Here is an 18172-nt window from a genome sequence, read left to right as displayed (position 1 = left end):
CCAGCTACAAACAAATGGTGAAATGTTCAATAAGCCAATACAAAATTCTGGACAACGTTTACGGCACTATTAAAGGGGCATACCACACTGTCCCCCACGCTCCGCTGGGCAACTCAGACCATGTGATGCTACACCTCATCCCCGCATACAGACAGAAACTAAAAACTGCTAAACCTGTCAAACATAAAGTGCAGAAATGGACTGAAGAGGCCATTGGGGAGTTAAAGGACTGCCGAGACGCCACGGATTGGAACATATTCAAGGACAACAATGCCAACACACACGACTACACAGACACATCCTACATCAGTGTATGTGAGGAGAATTGCATACCATGAAATACCTTTCTATCACACAGCAACGATAAGCACTGGTGAGCTTAGGGCTCTCCTTTCTTCCAAAGAGGAAGACCACACGAGCAAGACCAGGGACCTCTATAGAGAGGCCAAGAAAAATATACACTCAGGAATTAGGGCAGACAAACAGCAGTACAAAGACAGGCGAGAGCAACAGTTCTCCAGCCACGACTGTCTGTCTGGAGAGGACTGAAAACCATTACCAACTTCAAACCTAAAGCTCCCCGACGCCAGACGACCCCTCACTGCCCAACAAACTAAACCAGTTTACTACAGATTTGACTCATAAAGGCCCCTCAATCACCAGGACAATACACCCTTCCGCCTACCCCTCCTTGCCACTTCACTCATGACCAAAACTTCCCCCCACCTGAGAGTTTCTTCCCCCGGGCTGTGGCCCTCACCAAACGGTCATCTGGCTCATAGAGACTAACCGACTATGCTGTGGCCCTCACCTAACGGTCATCTGGCCCATAGAGACTAACGGACTATGCTGTGGCCCTCACCAACCTGTCATCTGGCCCATAGAGACTAACGGACCATGCTGTGGCCCTCACCAAATGGTCATCTGGCCCATAGAGACTAACGGACCATGCTGTGGCCCTCACCTAACGGTCATCTGGCCCATAGAGACTAACGGACTATGCTGTGGCCTCACCAAACGGTCATCTGGCCCATAGAGACTAACGGACTATGCTGTGGCCCTCACCAAACGGTCATCTGGCCCATAGAGACTAACGGACTATGCTGTGGCCCTCACCAAACGGTCATCTGGCCCATAGAGACTAACGGACTATGCTGTGGCCCTCACCTAACGGTCATCTGGCCCATAGAGACTAACGGACTATGCTGTGGCCCTCACCAACCTGTCATCTGGCCCATAGAGACTAACGGACCATGCTGTGGCCCTCACCAAACGGTCATCTGGCCCATAGAGACTATGCTGTGGCCCTCACCTAACGGTCATCTGGCCCATAGAGACTAACGGACTATGCTGTGGCCCTCACCAAACGGTCATCTGGCCCATAGAGACTAACGGACTATGCTGTGGCCCTCACCTAACGGTCATCTGGCCCATAGAGACTAACGGACTATGCTGTGGCCCTCACCAAACGGTCATCTGGCCCATAGAGACTAACGGACTATGCTGTGGCCCTCACCAAACGGTCATCTCGCCCATAGAGACTAACGGACTATGCTGTGGCCCTCACCAAATGGTCATCTGGCCCATAGAGACTAACGGACCATGCTGTGGCCCTCACCTAACGGTCATCTGGCCCATAGAGACTAACGGACTATGCTGTGGCCCTCACCAACCTGTCATCTGGCCCATAGAGACTAACGGACCATGCTGTGGCCCTCACCAAACGGTCATCTGGCCCATAGAGACTAACGGACTATGCTGTGGCCCTCACCTAACGGTCATCTGGCCCATAGAGACTAACGGACTATGCTGTGGCCCTCACCAAACGGTCATCTGGCCCATAGAGACTAACGGACTATGCTGTGGCCCTCACCTAACGGTCATCTGGCCCATAGAGACTAACGGACTATGCTGTGGCCCTCACCAAACGGTCATCTGGCCCATAGAGACTAACGGACTATGCTGTGGCCCTCACCAAACGGTCATCTGGCCCATAGAGACTAACGGACTATGCTGTGGCCCTCACCAAACGGTCATCTGGCCCATAGAGACTAACGGACTATGCTGTGGCCCTCACCAAACGGTCATCTGGCCCATAGAGACTAAAGGACTATGCTGTGGCCCTCACCAAACGGTCATCTGGCCCTTGGAGACTAACGGACTATGCTGTGGCCCTCACCAAACGGTCATCTGGCCCATAGAGACTAAAGGACTATGCTGTGGCCCTCACCAAATGGTCATCTGGCCCATAGAGACTAACAGACTTGATTCTTGATGGATTCTGACATACAAAAACGAATGCTACACCCCCTCCCTGTCCCTATTGGTTGGGACTGCTTGCTCTTTGTGTGGTGAGTTCATTTCACTGCTCATCTGAGCTGGATTCCTTATAGGAGCTGAGGCGGCACACACACACACACACACACACACACACACACACACACACACACACACACACACACACACAGACACACACACACACACACACACACACACACACACACACACACACACACACACACACACACACACACACACACACACACACACACACACACACACACACTTCATTATAAGGATATTGGTTGTCACTCACTTGGTCTTAGCCTCTTGCAGTAGTGAGGGGTCATCTGTTGCCAGGTAGACTCGTTTCTTGTCCACGTGGATGCGTCTGGCCATGTGTTGGAACTGTTCCTCCACGTGCACCATATACTCCTCTATAGGGTGGAACGCAGCCTCTGTCCCCACCTTATCTGTCCGTCGAACATGGACCCTACAGGGACAGAGACAGGGGTGGAGGGAGGGAGGGAGGGAGGGAGGAGGGGGGAGGGAGTGGGAGGGAGGGAGGGAGGGAGGGAGGGAGGGGGAGGGAGGGAGGGAGGGAGGGAGGGAGGGAGGGAGGGAGGGAGGGAGGGAGGGAGGGAGGGAGGGGGAGGGAGGGAGAGAGAGCAATACTTTCAGTCAATACGTTCACCATCAGCTACTTCATACTGTACTTAATTTGACAGCATCTTTGTGCCCTTGCCAGTCTTGCCCATAATCAGAGCGAGAGAGAGAGAGAAAGAAAGAGAGAGAGATACCCAGTGGCACAATGTAGGAGTAATGACAGAAAACTAAAGTCAGAAAGGAAGGGGGTTTGAATGGGAGATAGAAGCGAACTGACGAATAATAGACCAGCGCTGCAAGTGTTTGTGAAACTGAGTGCTTTCTTTGTTTAATCGCTCATAACACAACAAAGCCAGCATCTATGGTTTGGAGGGAGAGAATAAAGAAGGTAGAGACAAAGCGAATAAGAGAGAGAGAGAAAGAGAGGAGAGTGAAAAGAGCAAGAGAGAGAAAGAGCGAGAGAGACAGAGAGCGACAGAGCGAATGAATGAGAAATCGAAAGAACGAGATAATAAACACAGTGTGTCTAATTACCAGAACTGGCCTGAGATCAGTCAGCCCAGTCCTCGGGATGCTCACTGAAGCAACAAACACCTTTATTTACCCTAACACACTCCTGGATCAGAGAGAATAGAGGGAACGAGAGATTAAAAGAGAGAGAGGGATGGAGAGGAGTAGAGTGGGGGAGGGATTCTCCACAGGTGCACGTAAGGCTGAAAGTGAACCTCTTTGTTTCTCTACATCTATTTAACTCTCTCTCTCTGTTCATATCTTCATATTCACTCCCCTGCACTCTCACTCTCTCCTTCCATCTCTCCCTATCTGATCTGAAGAGACTTTTGATTATAAGTGGGACTCTTGACTACGAGCCTCTCCATTCTCTGCTTCTCTCTTCCATGGTCTCTGTCTGTCTTTCTCCCGCTCTCTCTCTCCTTTCATCTCTCCTCCTGTTTTGTTCCTCCTCTCGTTCTCTCCTCTTTCCCTCCCTTCATCCTGCCGCCCGTTCCTTGGCAGACGATGCGGCCGTGCCTGGGTGCTTAGTGCCAGACGGCGTGCGAGTAATCAATCTACCCATCCCTCCCTCCCTCCTTCTCCACTCCCCCTCCTCTCTGGCTGTCTCCACTGCTTGTGAGAAGCTGCGCTGGGGCTGAGGTTGTGCTGACGACTGCTTTTAGATGCTTTAGTCTGGTGTGTTGCAGGCTCTGCTGCGACGACATTGCTTTTCACAGGAGCACGGGGATGCAGGGAGACGGCTGGCTCCCACGTCGTCTCGTGTCCTCGGAGATACCTCATACAGTCCCTCCCCTCCGAAGCCCCTCTCGCATTCCTCCTCTAGCCCCTTTCACTCATCCCCTCACTCCCTCACTCAATGACTCTCCTCAGTTTCATGCTCTCCCACCCACACCACATCTTCCTCTTCCCAAACCCCAATCCTACCCAACTGCTCCCCCCCACCCCCCCCTCTATCTCCCCCAAGTACTAAGGTACTTTATTATATTATCAGATGGAAGCAGAAAGAGAAAATGAGCAGAGGAAAGTTTCTTTCCAACTAGCACTTTATTTCAATAGGCTCCCCAGTGACAGAAGGGGGAGAATGGAGGGAGCAAGTGAGGAGAGGAGAGAGGAGAAGACAAAGCAATAGAGTCAGGAGAGGCAGTGATGGGAAATAGGGAAAGCGATACGGGGGTAATAGAGAAAAAGGTGAGCGAAATAAATGAGATAAAGACAAAAAGAGGAGCAGGTGAAAGAAAGGAGAGAGGTGCAGACGACATGAGAGAGAACGTTTGATTGGGAAAGAAAGGAGGATGATTCATAGTCAAAAGAGGACAGGGAGAATGAAAGAGGGTTGAGAGAAAAAGGTAGCAGCAGAAGAAACTGAGAAAGAAGTAGGCCTAATAGAGGTAAAGGTGAACAGACAGACAGACAGACAGACAGACAGACAGACAGACAGACTTTGAAACCTACACAAATAGATAGAGGGGGCATCAGTCATTGTATTTGTCACATGAGGTAATATATACATGTAGGTAGAGTTATTAAAGTGTTATTAAAGAGTTATTAAAGTGACTATTTGATCTACCCTTTAATGGGGTGTTTGAAAGCCAGCTTGACCCAGGTTGGGTGTCATGTGTGTGTGTGTGTGTGTGTGTGTGTGTGCGTGCACATGTGTGTTAATACGGACGTGCATGCATCCACCTACCCTATGATGGGGTGCTTGAAACCCAGCTTGGCTGTGGTGTCTGCAATCTCCTTCTCCAGCCAGGCCTGAGGACGCACCAGGTACTTAACGAACTGAGACACCCACCACACAGACGGGTCACCATGGAGACGGTGTAGACGCTGGGCTAGGTCTTCCGGGATGGACAGGGGCAGGTACGGGGGGCGGGGGTGTAGGCTATCCACGATGGGTAACTCCACCACCTGGATGTCCTTGTCATGGGCCTCACCTACAGAGACAGAGGGGGAAAGAGTTACAGGGGAGCTGCACAGCCAGACTGGTTACGCTCTGGGTTAATTGACGTGAGTTAGGAGCGACTCGCGCTCTGCAAAAGTTATGCATCTCACACCTCCCATCTGGTGTAGCAGGCCAGTTCGGCAGCATCTGTAACAGAGCGGATTTTGTCCATCCCTCACGAGAAGCGAACTAGCAACCTTCTGCTGCACAACAACACTTTGCACCAAGCAGCGTTGCCTGTCACCCCACAAACGCTATGGGAGAGCAGCTACTTCTAGGTATGAGAGCAGGTGATGTCGTCTAATGGACGCTAGTCTATTGCACACATAGGTAACTAGCTAGCTATTCCACATTGGCTACACTCACCCTTATTTGACCCAACTGGCCTCCTCTTGGGTCCTATTCTTGGTTTATACAAATCTAAAAACAGATAGGTGAGAGTTAACATCCAAATAACTTTCTGCCGTACTACGTTTCCTACTCATCCAAGGATGTCAGATCAGAGCAGATGAGATGAGAGAAGGGAGCCATTCTATACTATTACAAGAGTTGTATAACGCCTACTCTGTGAAGTGCGTGTGTGCAATAATTCAATTCTCCTTTGCACTTCTTCTGAACAACGCAATTTGTTACAACTTTGGCCAAGGGTAAAGTGCCCTCTGTTTATAACATATTCTAGTTTATGGAACGGAACATTTTATTGAGATCAAATGTTTAATCGCTGAGACAATTTGCAGAATGTTGACCAAAATCCATCGCGTTCCATCATCTCCCACTGCCAGCCACTGAGCTTCCTCTCACTACCATATTTGGAAGCGCCAAGCGGACGCTTCACATTTATAGATCCCGGTGAAATATCTGTCTCATTGTTCTATCTGTGACAGAGACTTAAATCCTTGTTCATTTACAATCATTGGATTAGTGTAAAACCTTGGCTAGACAGTTTCTTCCCTCTGTACATCTAACAGCTACAGTGAACAAGTGCACACTGTGGAGAAAAGGGTATGGAATGAACCGCAGCCAAAAAGATAGAGAGAGTGAAGGAAGTTAAAGAAGACAGGAGAAAGACATGGAAGGATAGAGAAGTTAGAGAAGACAGGAGAAAGTCATGGAAGGATAGAGAAGTTAGAGAAGACAGGAGAAAGTCATGGAAGGATAGAGAAGTTTGAAAAGACAGGAGAAAGTAATGGAAGGATAGAGAAGTTAGAGAAGACAGGAGAAAGTCATGGAAGGATAGAGAAGACAGGACAAAGTCATGGAAGGATAGAGTAGTTAGAGAAGACAGGAGAAAGTCATGGAAGGATAGAGAAGTTAGAGAAGACAGGAGAAAGTCATGGAAGGATAGAGAAGACAGGAGAAAGTCATGGAAGGATAGAGAAGTTAGAGAAGACAGGAGAAAGTCATGGAAGGATAGAGAAGTTAGAGAAGACAGGAGAAAGTCATGGAAGGATAGAGAAGTTAGAGAAGACAGGAGAAAGTCATGGAAGGATAGAGAAGTTGGAGAAAGTCATGGAAGGATAGAGAAGTTAGAGAAGACAGGATAAAGTCATGGAAGGATAGAGAATGCTCTTTCAAAACAACAATCCCAATTCTCTCTCTCGCTTTATCCCCACTGCACTCAGAGTGACAGTTGCCCTTTGGCTGTCCTTCTTTAAAGGGATAATCCACCCTAAAATTGAAATGTGACATGCTACGTCATCATGATAAGGTTCTCATCACTGGAGATAGGGGATAACAAACGAACACATTTCATAACTCTTTTAAAACAATTACTTGCACTCAGGAACGCCAAATCAGCCAATAGACTGTATGGGCAAACTTGTCTAAAACACATCAGTCTGTCTATATAGTCACGACAAACTATATATTTTGTTCAAATGTCTTCAAAGTGGACAGTGCACCATCAAATGAATTTCCTTTTTCCTTCAACTGCCATGATGCAAAGCAGTTTTCTCCTCTCGTCTCCCTGCACACAGGCTCACAGGGCGCATGCACATTTGCATAGCAACCTGACTCGCACAGCTTTGAGCTAGAAATCTCTACCAGGTTGAACATGGTAAATGTGTAACGCCTAAATTAAGAGTGCAGTGTGTTTCAGGGGTTTTACAACTAGCTAACTACTTCACATACTGATATTGGCTTTGGTATTATTGTGTTACATACATTTTCTAGCTAGTTACCTAGCTAGCCAGCAAGCCTATCTAGAGAAAGCATTGCATTGTGGGTTCTACTCTGCAGATCTCCACAAGTTTTTTTACATGTTGCTTCCTAACTACAAAATGCAAATGAAATTCCCATTGTATATTGTTCTCACATATTAGTATTATTTAACAATGTAAATCATAGGAATTTGTCATTTTAAGTGGAATATCCCTTTAAAAGCCAAGATGAGCCAATCTACTTCCATGGTACTGGGGGTGGAACACTGGTCACCAGCTGCACCCAGAGGGCGGCCCATTGACGGGCATGGGACTGGCAGGGGCTCTGGGCACAGTGGGCAGAGAGGACGGTTGAGCTGGGCTGATTAGGAAGGTCATCCTCACTGGGTTCCTGATAGCCTTTCCACCTGGGAGAGTGGGTGTTAAGCCTCAGTACACAAAGTAGTGGCCAGGACACACACACAAGCGCGCACACAAACACATGTGGACACACACACACTTTTGGTCTAATCTCATCTCGCCAGGAGGGATATGTCTGGCAGACAACCTCCATTCACACTTACATCCGGTCTGAAAACCAGAGGACATTTTTTAAAACATGTTTTTTTTTACAGTTTCAAAAATAGGCTTAGACGACAACTACTGATCTCTGTGAAGTTGCAACTACTGATCTCTGTGAAGTTGCAACTACTGATCTCTGTGAAGTTGTAACTACGATGACCTGTTCCATTACAGAAAGACTAATAAAACTGCACACAGCTTTCATAACCCATTGTCAAACAAATGGCATAATTACTCATTCAAATGGCCTTTCAAAGAAAGTGTAACTGGAATAAAATAAAAAAATGAATAACAACAAGGGAACACAAAAACCAGGGTGTCGGTGCAAGGGCATGTGTACTCCATGTAGCGTGAGCGGAATATAAATTGGCAAGAGCATTAAATATTTAACAGAAAAAATATTTCCAAGCTTTCTCTTTGCTTATATATCATCATTGGCAGGTTTTGCGAGAGGGAGAAAGGGGACTAGCCATTTTTTTTTAGGCCTGCAATTCTTGGCACAACTGCACAGTTAAGCGCTCCTTCCCCCTCCCATAGCTTCCTAATTAGGACACAAAGAGTCTACATTTTTACTCAACCTCCGCAATCTGCATGAATAAATTCATGCAGAAACAATTTAAGACATTTATTTCACTATTTGAGGCAGGAATGGAGAAGAAATTGAACCCATAATGCATTGTTCTGTTGACCACGATGTCAGTATCTTTGTTGATTGGCTCCTATGCTCTCACATACACTTCCCTACAACACACACAGAAACTTAAGCACACACATGAACACGGACGCGATTACAGTATTCACTTCTACACAGGCACGTTCACAGAAATACAGGCACACATCGACACACACACACACACACACACACACAAAACACAAGAAAACACACACACACACACACACACACACACACACACACACACACACACACACACACACACACACACACACACACACACACACACACACACACACACACACACACACACACACACACACACACACAATACAGCCCTCCCAGACACACACAATACCACCCTAGACACACAGACACAATAACCTCCCCCAGACACACACACAATACCCCCCCAGAAACACACACACACAATACCCCCCCAGAAACACACACACACAACCATGTACTCTCTCACCATGTGTATACAGTGGAGCAGAAAAATATTTAGTCAGCCACCAATTGTGCAAGTTCTCCCACTTAAAAAGATGAGAGAGGCCTGAAATTTTCATCATAGGTACACTTCAACTATGACAGACCAAATTAGGGAAAAACATCCAGAAAATCAGATTGTAGGATTTTTAATGAATTTATTTGCAAATTATGGTGGAAAATAAGTATTTGGTCACCTACAAACAAGCAAGATTTTTGGCTCTCACAGACCTGTAACTTCTTCTTTAAGAGGCTCCTCTGTCCTCCACTCGTTACCTGTATTAATGGCACCTGTTTGAACTTGTTATCAGTATAAAAGACACCTGCCCACAACGTTAAACAGTCACACTACAAACTCCACTATGGCCAAGACCAAAGAGCTGTCAAAGGACACCAGAAACAAAATAGTAGACCTGCACCAGGTTGGGAAGATAGGTAAGCAGTTTAGTTTGAAGAAATCAACTGTGGGAGCAATTATTAGGAAATGGCCACTGATAATCTCCTTCGATCTGGGGCTCCACGCAAGATCTCACCCCGTGGGGTCAAAATGATCACTAGAACGGTGAGCAAAAATCCCAGAACCACACGGGGGGAACTAGTGAATGACCTGCAGAGAGCTGGGTCCAAAGTAACAAAGCCTACCATCAGTAACACACTATGCCGCTAGGGACTCAAATCCTGCAGTGCCAGACGTGTCCCCCTGCTTAAGCCAGTATATGTCCAGGCCCGTCTGAAGTTTGCTAGAGAGCATTTGGATGATCCGGAAGAAGATTGGGAGAATGACATATGGTCAGATGAAACAAAAATATAACCTTTTGGTAAAAACTCAACTCGTCGTGTTTGGAGGACAAAAAATTGGAGTTGCCTCCAAAGAACACCATACCTACTGTGAAGCATGGGGGTGGAAACATCATGATTTGGGGCTGTTTTTCTGCAAAGGGACCAGGACAACTGATCCATGTAAAGGAAAGAATGAATGGGGCCATGTATCGAGAGATTTTGAGTGAAAACCTGGAGCAAGGGCATTGAAGATGAAACGTGGCTGGGTCTTTCAGCATGACAATGATCCCAAACACACCGCCCGGGCAACAAAGGAGTGGCTAGATAAGAAGCATTTCAAGGTCCTGGAGTGGCCTAGCCAGGCTCCAGATCTCAACCCCATAGAAAATATTTGGGGGGAGTTGAAAGTCCGTGTTGCCCAGCAACAGCCCCAAAACAACACTGCTCTAGAGGAGATCTGCATGGAGGAATGGGCCAAAATACCAGCAACAGTGTGTGAAAACCTTGTGAAGACTTACAGAAAACATTGACCTCTGTCATTGCCAACAAAGGGTATATGACAAAGTATTGAGATAAACTTTTGTTATTGACCAAATACTTATTTTCCACCATAATTTTCGTGTCTGAATCCTGGCTCAGGAAAGCCACCAAAAATTCTGAGATTTCCATACCCAACTATAACATCTTCCGTCAAGATAGTGCTGCCAAAGGGAGAGGAGTTGCAGTCTACTGCAGAGATAGCCTGCAAAGTAATGTCATACTTTCCAGGTCCATACCCAAACAGTTCGAACTACTAATCTTGAAAATTGCTCTCTCCAGAAATAAGTCTCTCACTGTTGCCGCCTGCTACCGACCCCCCTCAGCACCCAGCTGTGCCCTGGACACCATTTGTGAATTGATTGCCCCCCATCTAGCTTCAGAGTTTGTTCTGTTAGGTGACCTAAACTGGGATATGCTTAACACCCCGGCAGTCCTACAATCTAAGCTAGGTGCCCTCAATCTCACACAAATCATCAAGGAACCCACCAGGTACAACCCTAAATCTGTAAACAAGGGCACCCTCATAGACGTCACCCTGACCAACTGGCCCTCCAAATACACCTCCGCTGTCTTCAACCAGGATCTCAGTGATCACTGCCTCATTGCCTGTAACCGCTACGGAGCCCCAGTCAAACGACCACCCATCATCACTGTCAAACGCTCCCTAAAACACTTCTGTGAGCAGGCCTTTCTAATCGACCTGGCCCGGGTATCCTGGAAGGACATTGACCTCATCCCGTCAGTTGAGGATGCCTGGTCATTCTTTAAAAGTAACTTCCTCACCATTTTAGATAAGCATGCTCCGTTCAAAAAATGCAGAACTAAGAACAGATATAGCCCTTGGTTCACTCCAGACCTGACTGCCCTTGACCAGCACAAAAACATCCTGTGGCGGACTGCAATAGCATCGAATAGTCCCCGCGATATGCAACTGTTCAGGGAAGTCAGGAACCAATACACGCAGTCAGTCAGGAAAGCTAAGGCCAGCTTCTTCAGGCAGAAGTTTGCATCCTGTAGCTCCAACTCCAAAAAGTTCTGGGACACTGTGAAGTCCATGGAGAACAAGAGCACCCCCTCCCAGCTGCCCACTGCACTGAGGCTAGGTAATACGGTCACCATCGATAAATCCATGATTATCGAAAACTTCAACAAGCATTTCTCAACGGCTGGTCATGCCTTCCGCCTGGCTACTCCAACCTCGGCCAACAGCTCCACCCCCCCCCCACCCCCCCGCAGCTACTCACCCAAGCCTCACCAGGTTCTCCTTTACCCAAATCCAGATAGCAGATGTTCTGAAAGAGCTGCAAAACCTGGACCCGTACAAAGCAGCTGGGCTTGACAATCTGGACCCTCTATTTCTGAAACTATCCGCCGCCATTGTTGCAACCGCTATTACCAGCCTGTTCAACCTCTCTTTCATATCGTCTGAGATCCCCAAGGACTGGAAAGCTGCCGCAGTCATCCCCCTCTTCAAAGGGGGAGACAGCCTAGACCCAAACTGTTACAGACCTATATCCATCCTGCCCTGCCTATCCAAGGTCTTCGAAAGCCAAGTCAACAAACAGGTCACTGACCATCTCGAATCCCACCGTACCTTCTCTGCTGTGCAATCTGGTTTCCGAGCCGGTCACAGGTGCACCTCAGCCACGCTCAAGGTACTAAACGATAGAAGACAGTACTGTGCAGCTGTTTTCATCGACCTTGCCAAGGCTTTCGACTCGGTCAATCACCATATTCTTATCGGCAGACTCAGTAGCCTCGGTTTTTCGGATGACTGCCTTGCCTGGTTCACCAATTACTTTGCAAACAGTGTTCAGTGTGTCAAATCGGAGGGCATGCTGTCCGGTCCTCTGGAAGTCTCTAGTCTCAGACTCTTTTTTCTGTATATATCAATGACGTTGCTCTTGCTGCGGGCGATTCCCTGATCCACCTCTACACAGACGACACCATTCTATATACTTCCGGCCCGTCCTTGGACACTGTGCTATCTAACCTCCAAACGAGCTTCAATGCCATACAACACTCCTTCCGTGGCCTCCAACTGCTCTTAAACGCTAGTAAAACCAAATGCATGCTTTTCAACCGTTCGCTGCCTGCACCCGCACTCCTGACCAGCATCACCACCCTGGATGGTTCCAACCTTGAATATGTGGACATTTATAAGTACCTAGGTGTCTGGCTAGACTGTAAACTCTCCTTCCAGACTCATATCAAACATCTCCAATCGAAAATCAAATCAAGAGTCGGCTTTCTATTCCGCAACAAAGCCTCCTTCACTCACGCCGCCAAACTTACCCTAGAAAAACTGACTATCCTACCGATCCTCGACTTCGGCGATGTCATCTACAAAATTGCTTCCAACACTCTACTCAGCAAACTGGATGCAGTTTATCACAGTGCCATCCGTTTTGTCACTAAAGCACCTTATACCACCCACCACTGCGACTTGTACGCTCTAGTCGGCTGGCCCTCGCTACATATTCGTTGCCAGACCCACTGGCTCCAGGTCATCTACAAGTCCATGCTAGGTAAAGCTCCGCCTTATCTCAGTTCACTGGTCACGATGGCAACACCCATCCGTAGCATGCGCTCCAGCAGGTGTATCTCACTAATCATCCCTAAAGCCAACACCTCATTTGGCCGCCTTTCGTTCCAGTTCTCTGCTGCCTGTGACTGGAACGTATTGCAAAAATCGCTGAAGTTGGAGACTTTTATCTCCCTCACCAACTGCAGCTGTACATAGTCTATCGGCAAATAGCCCACCCATTTTTACCTACCTCATCCCCATACTGTTTTTATTTATTTACTTTTCTGCTCTTTTGCACACCAATATCTCTACCTGTACATGACCATCTGATCATTTATCACTCCAGTGTTAATCTGCAAAATTGTAATTATTCGCCTACCTCACGCCTTTTGCACACAATGTATATAGACTCCCCCTTTTTTTCCTACTGTGTTATTGACTTGTTAATTGTTTACTCCATGTGTAACTCTGTGTTGTCTGCTCACACTGCTATGCTTTATCTTGGCCAGGTCGCAGTTGCAAATGAGAATTTGTTCTCAACTAGCCTACCTGGTTAAATAAAGGTGAAATAAAAATAAAAATAAAATAAAAATAAATTCATGAAAAATCCTACAATGTAATTTTCTGAATTTTTTTTCTCATTTTGTCTGTCATAGTTGAAGTGTACCTATGATGAAAATTACAGGCCTCTCTCATCTTTTTAAGTGGGAGAACTTGCACAATTGGTGGCTGACTAAATACTTTTTTGCCTCACTGTAAGTGCTTCAGCTCCTATAAGGAATCCAGCTCAGATGAGCAATGAACCAGTGAAATGAACTCACCACACAAAGAGCAAGCAGGGCGAATCAATAAGGACCATTAGCGCATGCAAGATGCAAAAACCCAACAGCAAAATCAAGAGAAAGAGAAAACTATAACAGGAAAAGCAAGAGAAAAAGAAAGCCCAAGGGAGAGGAGGGGGAGACAGAGAACAAGGAAGCTGGAGAGGAAGTGTGAGAGAGAGGCAGAGAGGAAAAATGTAGTGTTCAGAAACTATGTTTCCACATTTGTTGTGTTACAAAGTTATCTACACAAAATACTCCGTAAAGTCAAAGTGGAAGACCAATTGTAAAAAATAAAATATTCAACCCCCTTGAGACAATACAGTTGAAGTCGGAAGTTTACATACACCAAATACATTTAAACTCAGTTTTTCACAATTCCTGACAATTCATTCTAGTAAAAATTCTCGGTCTTAGGTCAGTTAGGATCAACACTATTTTAAGAATGTGAAATGTCAGAATAAGAGTAGAGAAATATTTATTTCAGCTTCTATTTCTTTCATCACATTCCCAGTGGGTCAGAAGTTTAAAGGGTCGTTCGTTGTCTCTGATTGAGAATCATACTTAGCCTCAGCCTTTTTCGAAGGCTGGACTCCGGGACATGGGAGGAGATCTTGGACGGAGAGGGACCCTGGACACAGGCTGGGGAATATCGCCGCCCCCGGGAAGAGCTGGAGGCAGCCAAAGCCGAGAGTCGACATTATGAGGAGCTAGCATGGCAGCACAACAGGGACGACAGGCAGCCCCAAAATGTATTGGGGGGGGAACACGGTGAGTGTGGCTAAGTCAGGTAGGAGACCTGAGCCAACTCCCACGTGCTTACCGTGGAGAGAGTTGGACCGGGCAGGCATCGTGTTATGCCGTGAGGCGCACGGTGTCCCCAGTGCGCAGGCATAGCCTGGTGTGTTACATCGCAGCGCCTCGTATTGGCCGGGATAGAGTGGGAATCGAGCCAGGTGCTATGAAGCGGGCTCAGCGCATCTGGTCTCCAGTGCGTCTCTTCGGCCCGGGGTACATGGCACCAGCCCTACGCACGGTGTCCCCGGTTTGCCAGCACAGCCCAGTGCGGTCTGTTCCACCCCTGCCGCACTGGCCAGGCTACGGGAAGTATCCAGCCAGGAAAGGTTGTGCCGGCTCGGTGCTCGAGACCTCCAGTGTGCCTCCATGTTCCGGTCTATCCGGTGCCTCCTCCACACACCAGGCTGTCTCTTTGTATCCTTCCTCCAGAGTCTCCCTCCTGTCCAGCACTGCCAGAGTCTCCCTCCTGTCCAGCGCTGCCAGAGCCGTCGTCTGTCAGGAGCTGCCGGAGCGGTCCGTCAGTCAGGAGCTGCCAGAATCGCCCTTCCCTCCGGCGCTGCCGGTATAACCCTCCCTCCGGCGCTGCCGGAATCGCCCTTCACTCCGGCGCTGCCGGAGTCTCCCGTCCATTCGGGGCCCGCTGCAGGGGTCCCCAGTTCAGGTTCGGCGGCGGGGGTCGCCGCGCCAGGGGCACCACTTCAGTAGGCCGAGACTATGATGGAGTGGGGTCCACGTCCCGCGCCAGAGCCGCCCGTCTGTCAGGAGCTGCCGGAGCGGTCCGTCAGTCAGGAACTGCCAGAATCGCCCTTCCCTCCGGCGCTGCCGGTATAACCCTCCCTCCGGCGCTGCCGGAATCGCCCTTCACTCCGGCATTGCCAGAGTCTCCCGTCCATTCGGGGCCCGCTGCAGGGGTCCCCAGTTCAGGGTCGGCGGCGGGGGTCGCCGCGCCAGGGGCACCACTTCAGTAGGCCGAGACTATGATGGAGTGGGGTCCACGTCCCACGCCAGAGCCGCCACCGCGGACAGACGCCCACCCAGACCCTCCCCAAAGGTTCAGGTTTTGCGGCCAGAGTCCGCACCTTTGGAGAGGGGGGGTACTGTCACGTTCTGACCTTAGTTCCTTTATTTTGTCTTTGTGTTAGTATGGTCAGGGCGTGAGTTGGGGTGGGCAGTTCGTTTTTCTAGGTTGTGTTTATGTGTTTGGCCTGGTATGGTTCTCAATCAGAGGCAGGTGTCGTTCGTTGTCTCTGATTGAGAATCATACTTAGCCTCAGCCTTTTTCCACCTGTGTTTTGTGGGTGAATATTTCCTGTTTAGTGTTTTTTTCATTCACCTTACGGGACTGTTTGTTTGTTGTTTATTGTTTTGTTCAGTGTTCAGTTCTTTTATAAAAATATGAACACTTACTACGCTGCGCTTTGGTCCTCACCTTCTTCCACCACAGACGATCGTTACAGTATGTAAACCTCTGACCCATTGGAATTGTGATATAGTGAATTATAAGTGAAATAATCTGTCTGTAAACAATTGTTGTAAAAATGACTTGCACAGTGTCTTGCACAAAGTAGATGTCCTAACCAACTTTCCAAAACTATAGTTTGTTAACAAGACATTTGTGGAGTGGTTGAAAAACGAGTTTTAATGACTCCAACCTAAGTGTATGTAAACTTCCGACCTCAACTGTACATGTTAAAATCACTTTTGCCAGCTATTACAGCTCGGAATCTTGCTGGGTACATGTCTAAGAGCTTTCCACACCTGGATTGTGCAACATTTGCCCATTATTCTTTTTAAAAATTATTCAAGCTCTGTCAAATTGGTTGTTGATCATTGCTAAGACAACCATTTTCAAGTCTTGCCATAGATTGTTGAACCGATTTAGGTCAAACTGCAACTTGGCCACTCAGGAACATTCACTGTCTTCTTGCTAAGCAACTCCAGTGTAGATTTGCCCTTGTGTTTTAGGTTATTGTCCTGCTGAAAGGTGAACAAATCTTCCAGTGTCTGGTGGAAAGCAGACTGAACCAGATTTTCCTCTAGGATTTTGCCTGTGCTTAGCTCAATTCTGTTGATTTTTTATCCTGAAATACTCCTCAAACCTTAACGATTACAAGCATAGCCATAAGATGATGCAGCCACCACTATGCTTAAAAATATGCAGAGTGGTACTAAGTAATGTGCAGCGGTGGAAGAAGTGTCCAATTGTCATACTTGAGTAAAAATAGAGATACCTTAATAGATAATGACTCAAGTAAAAGTGAAAGTCATCCAGTAAAATACTACTTGAGTAAAAGTCTAAAAGTTTTTGGTTTTAAATATACTTCAGTATCAAAAGTAAATGTAATTGCTCAAATATACTTAAGTATCAAAAGTAAAAGTATGAATAATAGAAAATTCCTTATATTAAGCAAAGCAGATGCCGCAATTTTCTTGTTTTATTAAATGTATGAATAGCCAGAGGCACACTTCAACACTCAGATATCATTTACAAACAAAGCATTTGTGTTTAGCGGGTCCGCCAGATCAGAGGCATTAGGGATGACCAGGGATGTTCTCTGTCCTGCTAAGCATTTAAAATGTAACGAGTACTTTTTGTGTGTCAGGGAAAATGTATTGAATAAAAAGTACATTATTTTCTTAAGGAATGTAGAGAAGGTAAAGTAAAAGTAGTCAAAAATCGAAATAGTAACAAAGTACAGAGTAGTACCACTGGTAATGTGTTGTATTGCATTTTCCCCAAACATAACACTTTGTGTTCAGGACAAACTTATTTTTTTTCAGTGTTACTTTACTGCCTTGTTGCAAACAGGATGTGTCAATTATGTCAAGTATTGCAGGCAGTCCCTGGTTTGCAGTCCCTGGTTTGAATCCAGGCTGCATCACATCCGGCCGTGATTGGGAGTCCCATAGGGTGGCGCACAATTGGCCCAGCGTCTTCCAGGTTTGGCTGGGATAGGCTCGTCATTGTAAATAAGAATTTGTTATTAACTGACTTGCCTAGTTAAATAAAGGTTAAATAGATTTTTTTTAAATAAAAATGTTTAAATGCAACATAATGCAGATGCCTCAATGGTTCAACCGTAGCTATAGAACCGGGCCAAACTATAAATACCTGGCTGCTCACCAGACGCGCACCCTGCCTACCTGACCAGTGCCCTGTAGACACCCCAGTGCGGTCGGTACAGGAGTTGCTGACGGGGTGGAAGACGGTCTCCCAGCCACCCGTGGCGTAGCGCCAGTTGTGGGACTCCAGGATGAGGGTGCGCTGGGTGCCGTATGCGATCATGAAGCAGTAGACCACGTGGTGCAGCTGACAGCCATAGCCACAGCCCTTGTTGATGTTACACACCAGCTTACGTGCCTTGCTGCAGTCCTGGGGGTTCTGATGAGGGGGGAGGGAGAGGTAGAGGTAGTGAGAGGGAGGATGAGAGAGAGAGAGTGACAGATCGAGACGGAGCGGAGAGAGTGGGAGTGAAGAAAACG

At 47.4% G+C, this 18172-nt stretch overlaps 1 protein-coding gene across 3 annotated transcripts in view; it reads right to left on the bottom strand.

Moving 5' to 3' along the window:
• The window catches only part of LOC118397716 (alpha-(1,6)-fucosyltransferase-like), a 154969-nt gene that overhangs the window by 18422 nt on the left and 118375 nt on the right, over positions 1-18172 (bottom strand). Inside the window, exons 6-9 of one of the 3 annotated variants that reach the window (XM_052470806.1) lie at positions 17834-18071; positions 5708-5761; positions 5087-5333; positions 2597-2773 (exon numbers count right to left, since the gene is read on the bottom strand). In XM_052470806.1, the coding sequence (XP_052326766.1) occupies positions 2597-2773; positions 5087-5333; positions 5708-5761; positions 17834-18071 (716 nt within the window). Of the gene's footprint in view, positions 1-2596; positions 2774-5086; positions 5334-5707; positions 5762-17824; positions 18072-18172 lie in introns of all 3 variants that reach the window. The other 2 variants (XM_052470807.1, XM_052470808.1) reach the window with 2 other exon arrangements.

Source organism: Oncorhynchus keta, chromosome 19 (assembly GCF_023373465.1).
Source record: "Oncorhynchus keta strain PuntledgeMale-10-30-2019 chromosome 19, Oket_V2, whole genome shotgun sequence".
NCBI classification, from domain to species: Eukaryota; Metazoa; Chordata; class Actinopteri; order Salmoniformes; family Salmonidae; genus Oncorhynchus; species Oncorhynchus keta.
Note: the sequence above shows the minus strand (reverse complement) of the source record. Positions and strands in the feature narration are given on the sequence as shown.